A 4,320-nucleotide genomic window follows, 5' to 3' on the forward strand; every position below is an offset into this window, starting at 1 on the left:
AGAGAGAGAGAGAGAGAGAGAGAGAGACCCCCCTCTCCAATAAAGTAAAAAAAAATCTTGTATACCCCAATATGTTGCAGCCTTTTGCGATGTGTTCATTGCACCAGTTGATATTGCGATGACTATAAAAAACAATATATTGGGCAGTAATCTCGAGACAAACACTGTCTCCCAGTAAAGGTCCTAAAGTCTCGCTGGCATATTAATCCATCCCACATGAAATGTGAAGAGAGGATAACTCTTGCCAAATAATGCTGCCAGGGAGGGATTATGGAATAGCACAGAGCTATACTCAAAAGGACAATAAAAAATAAATCACACATTGTGTCATGTGTCCACAGATGTACTTCAACAGCACGTTGACAGACTCATCCAAACTGCTCAAGCCCCTGCTGGTCTTCTCCTTCATCATCTGTGCCATTATCTGTGGTCTGACCCGCATTATTCAGTACAAGAACCACGCCATCGACGTCTACCTGGGCTTCCTGCTGGGAGGAGCCATTGCTGTCTACCTGGTAGGGGCCAGTCCCATCAACAGCCTCATTTCCAATGGTTCCCAGTTCAAAGGGCCTGTCTGGAGATTGTTTCTCTCTGAGGTCAAGAGCAATGGTCCTCCATAATGGAAGTCATTGGGTTCATCAGTTGGAGGGCCTAATTTCACATCAAGCCATCAAATAATTGCTGAGATTTTTTAAAGTAGTGGACTAACCAACACACACATTGGCCTAAAACGGAAATTCGAATAATGAAAGTCGTTTGAAATTCACCTGTCATGTCGTTTGTGGCTATTTTCTTCCAGTGAGAGAAAAGACTTGCATTGAAAACTGATGTTAGGTCTTCGTATGTTAAACCCAATGGCTTCTGTTTGGTTAAACCCACAAGTTAAGGTCTTCCACAGCAAAACACGCAACATATTCCATGAACTCAAGGTTTTCTTTAAATTTGTTTGAAATGCTTTGACAAAGAACTCATCAAGGTATCAAGCTAAATAAGCATGAAGTTAAATGTTGCACTGGCAATAATGTTTCTCCGTTTCTCTGCTGCCAGGGGTTATACGCAGTCGGAAATTTTCAGCCTAATGAGGAGGCCAGTGCCAGCCCCCCTCCGATGATACACCGCCCCCCCTGCTCCTTGCCCCACATCAGCCAGGAGGCCGTACTCCACCACCTTCAAATGAAAGCCAGCATGGCGGGGGAGCCCGGCATGCCCACCTCCCACTCCGAGGGCCTCCTCCACCGAGGCCTTCCACTGCAGAGGCCTGAGGACTGTCTGCAGCGTTCCAGTGCAGATGTGGAAGTGATCTCCCCCCGCAGTCCCCACAGCAAAGACGCCATCGCGACCTTCAGCCACACGCTTCCTCGGGTCCACACCCCCCAGGCCATGGCAGCGTACGAGGAAGCGGCCAGACGCCACGCTGCAACCCTCCACCATGCCTCCATGGACTCCAGCCGCTCAAAGCAGCTTCTGTCTCAATGGAAAAGTAAGAACAACAACCACAAATGCTCCCTGCAGATCCCAGACTCCTTCTCGTCCTCCGTGGACTCGTCATCGGGCCCGTCCTCGCAGCATCCTCACCACCACGGCAGCATGGAGCTCCGATCCAGCTCCGAGCCCTCGGCTGTGGGCCTGAACGGGGGCTTCGATGCTCACGCCTACATGTCCAAACTGGCCACGGGCGCCAGCACCACCCTGCCCAGCAACTGCAGCGGCATCACCGGAGGGGCGCGGATATCCATGCAGTCCAGACCTGGGTCTTCACAGCTCGTTCACATACCAGAGGAAGCCCATGAGAATTACAACCCCACCTCCCCGAGGACGGGGGGAGGAGGAGGGGGGAGCGAGGCGATGTCGACAATAAATAGCTCAGTTCAGGCGAACTGGCAGCGGGCAGCGGAGAAGACTGCAGGCTGCAGGACTAACGATAGCAACAGCCAGCCGCGACTCATGCAAGTCATTGCTCTTTCCAAGCAGCAGGGCCTGCTACAGACCCACTCCAAGAGCCTAGACGAGGGCAGCATGGGCTGCAGCGCCACCGGGGGCTGCCAGGGCTCTGGTCGCTACAGGGCACTAACGGACCAAGACGCCGCCAGCACCACGGGGCCGAGCCCGTTGGGCAGCACCACAGGGAGCATTTCAGGGAGCACCGGAGCAATTGTCAGAGTAGAGGCCCACCCTGAAAACAACAGGCCGGTGATCCAAGCGCCGTCCACAGATGGGAGCGGATCATGGAGGTGGCGTTCCCTGGACCATGGCACTGGGGCTGGTGGAGGCACAGGGACCAGTGGAGCGGGAGGAGGAGTTGGGACTTTGAAGCAGTCCTTCGAGCTCAACGATCTAAACCGAGACTCGGAAAGCCCAGACTCGATACGTGAAGGGTCCATTGACAGGAAGCGAGGCAATCACATCGTTACCACCACCGCCACCGTTAGCACCCCGCCCATAGTGACTGTTCACACCCAGAACAACGGCCAGTCGGAGCACAGGCACCACCCCCAGGGGCTTTCCACCATACGGGTCACGCCAGGGGATGGTGGTGGTTCTGGATCTGGAGGAGGTGGTGGCGGCGGAGGAGGCGGAGAGGGCGCTTCAGAAACCCCCTCTGTCGCTTCCAGTCGGGAGTCCACGCTGCGGAGAAAAGGCAAAAGCATCATCCTGATTCCAGAGCGCGCCAACAGCCCAGACAACGCCCGCAACGTTTTCTACAAAGGAACGTCCATAACGCCTGTTTTCAAGGAATAGCGTACGGAATGACTGGAAACTTTGGAGAAGATGGAGCTAATAATTCAAGACAGCTGGACTAAGACCGTAGTACCTGCCACTGTATATATCATAATAACTCCAAAAGAAAATGGTTTTATTCAGCATGAGAGTTTTGTACGTGTTACCACTAAATCACAACCTTTTACGTGTTGTAGAAATAATCGCTGTGTACTTTTGTGGTCACTCCTTAGGAAACCTATTGTAATGTCCATGATGTGCCAGTGCTTTGGGGACAGGAGAACCTTTTATAAACCGTTCCGTATGTTTTGGATATGAAGCATCCGAAAAAAGAAAGTAGCACAGTAACTGTAGCCAACTACAGCAAAATAGGTGTATCATAGCTGCAAGACTCCCATGCACATGTTTGAAAAGGGTGCTACACCTGAGAATACTATTTACTATACAACATACTATCATTTGAATAGATAAAGAATGAATTATTTTAGAGTGAGCAACAATGACATTCATATGTCACAGAGATATGTTTTGTATTTTGTCTCTTTCTGTACAGATCCCACATACTCAACAGAATACTGTTTGGAACCATAAGTGTGCTTAGCATTCCTTCTGTAGCGATGAAGTCAAATATGCTGTGACTTGCACTGAAATATGTGTTTACTGTACCTTGTAAAGTGTGAACCCTGACCTTATCTTTATAGCCTACATTTGGATGTCCATCTATAGCACAAAAAGCAGCAAAATAGTCAAATATTGTGCTTATTTAGACCACAAGATACAAAGTCCATTTCCAAAACTCAATGCAATCGTTGACCTGAATCCACCCAACTGAATTTCGAGGTTCACTCTGCTTAAAAGTGCTTTCTTTGTAGCTATCCAGTGAACATTTTGAGAAATACACAAGCCACAACCAAATGTCACAAAGTGGGGGTAGAGTTAGGGGGTGGTTTAGGGTTGGGGGGTTTGGGTTAGGGTTGGGGTTGACAGTCTGAGCACTTCTAGGGCTTGTATGGGCATGGGACTCTCCCAGTTGAGTCCCAACTAAGAAAAACCACCACATCAAACCAAAAGATGGCGAGCAAACGTATTTCCTAAACCACATGTTCCCAGAAAAACTTTAAATCCTTTTGGATACTTGTTCTTTGGAAGCTCTGTAAAGCACTGTGCTCCAACTTGATTTGTCGTACAGGTACTACATGTAGCATTTTTCAACAGCAATATACAATTTTGCGGTTGAATTGTAATACCTCGGTGTGATTCTCATCATCAAATGAAAACATTTTTTGGGATCTTTGGCTTTGCGGCCCTGGATAAGCATGTAACAGGTGATTTCTGCCGTGCACGCTGGAAAGATTAATATCCCATTGTGCCATAAAGCAACCAGCAGATTTTCTAACAACCAACCCAGAGTACCAAACGTAGAGGCTGCCAGCTCTCTCTTTATGCCGACAGTACTCTCACATGAGTATGTTTTCATTTTTTACATTAATACTAAGAACAAACAGGATAGTGACTGTTGTTTACAGTGCTTTACATTAGAGTGCATATCATTAATTAGTATCTCATTGGTTAAATGAGCACCGCTGGATATAAATAAAATTT

General features: G+C 48.6%; 1 protein-coding gene and 1 long non-coding RNA gene across 2 annotated transcripts in view; one reads left to right on the plus strand and one right to left on the minus strand.

Annotated features, from left to right (window-relative positions):
* plppr4b (phospholipid phosphatase related 4b) overlaps nt 1-4,314 on the plus strand; it is a 61,393-nt gene extending 57,079 nt beyond the window's left edge. The window contains exons 6-7 of the mRNA XM_032510800.1: nt 342-515; nt 1,048-4,314. Coding sequence (XP_032366691.1) covers nt 342-515; nt 1,048-2,739 — 1,866 coding nt within the window. The 3' untranslated portion in view covers nt 2,740-4,314. The remainder of the gene's footprint in view (nt 1-341; nt 516-1,047) is intronic.
* The window catches only part of LOC116685844 (uncharacterized), a 286,432-nt gene that overhangs the window by 249,511 nt on the left and 32,601 nt on the right, over nt 1-4,320 (minus strand). The gene's annotated exons all lie outside the window — the stretch shown is intronic.

The sequence above is a fragment of the Etheostoma spectabile genome, unplaced genomic scaffold (assembly GCF_008692095.1).
Source record: "Etheostoma spectabile isolate EspeVRDwgs_2016 unplaced genomic scaffold, UIUC_Espe_1.0 scaffold272, whole genome shotgun sequence".
In the NCBI taxonomy this organism is placed as follows: domain Eukaryota; kingdom Metazoa; phylum Chordata; class Actinopteri; order Perciformes; family Percidae; genus Etheostoma; species Etheostoma spectabile.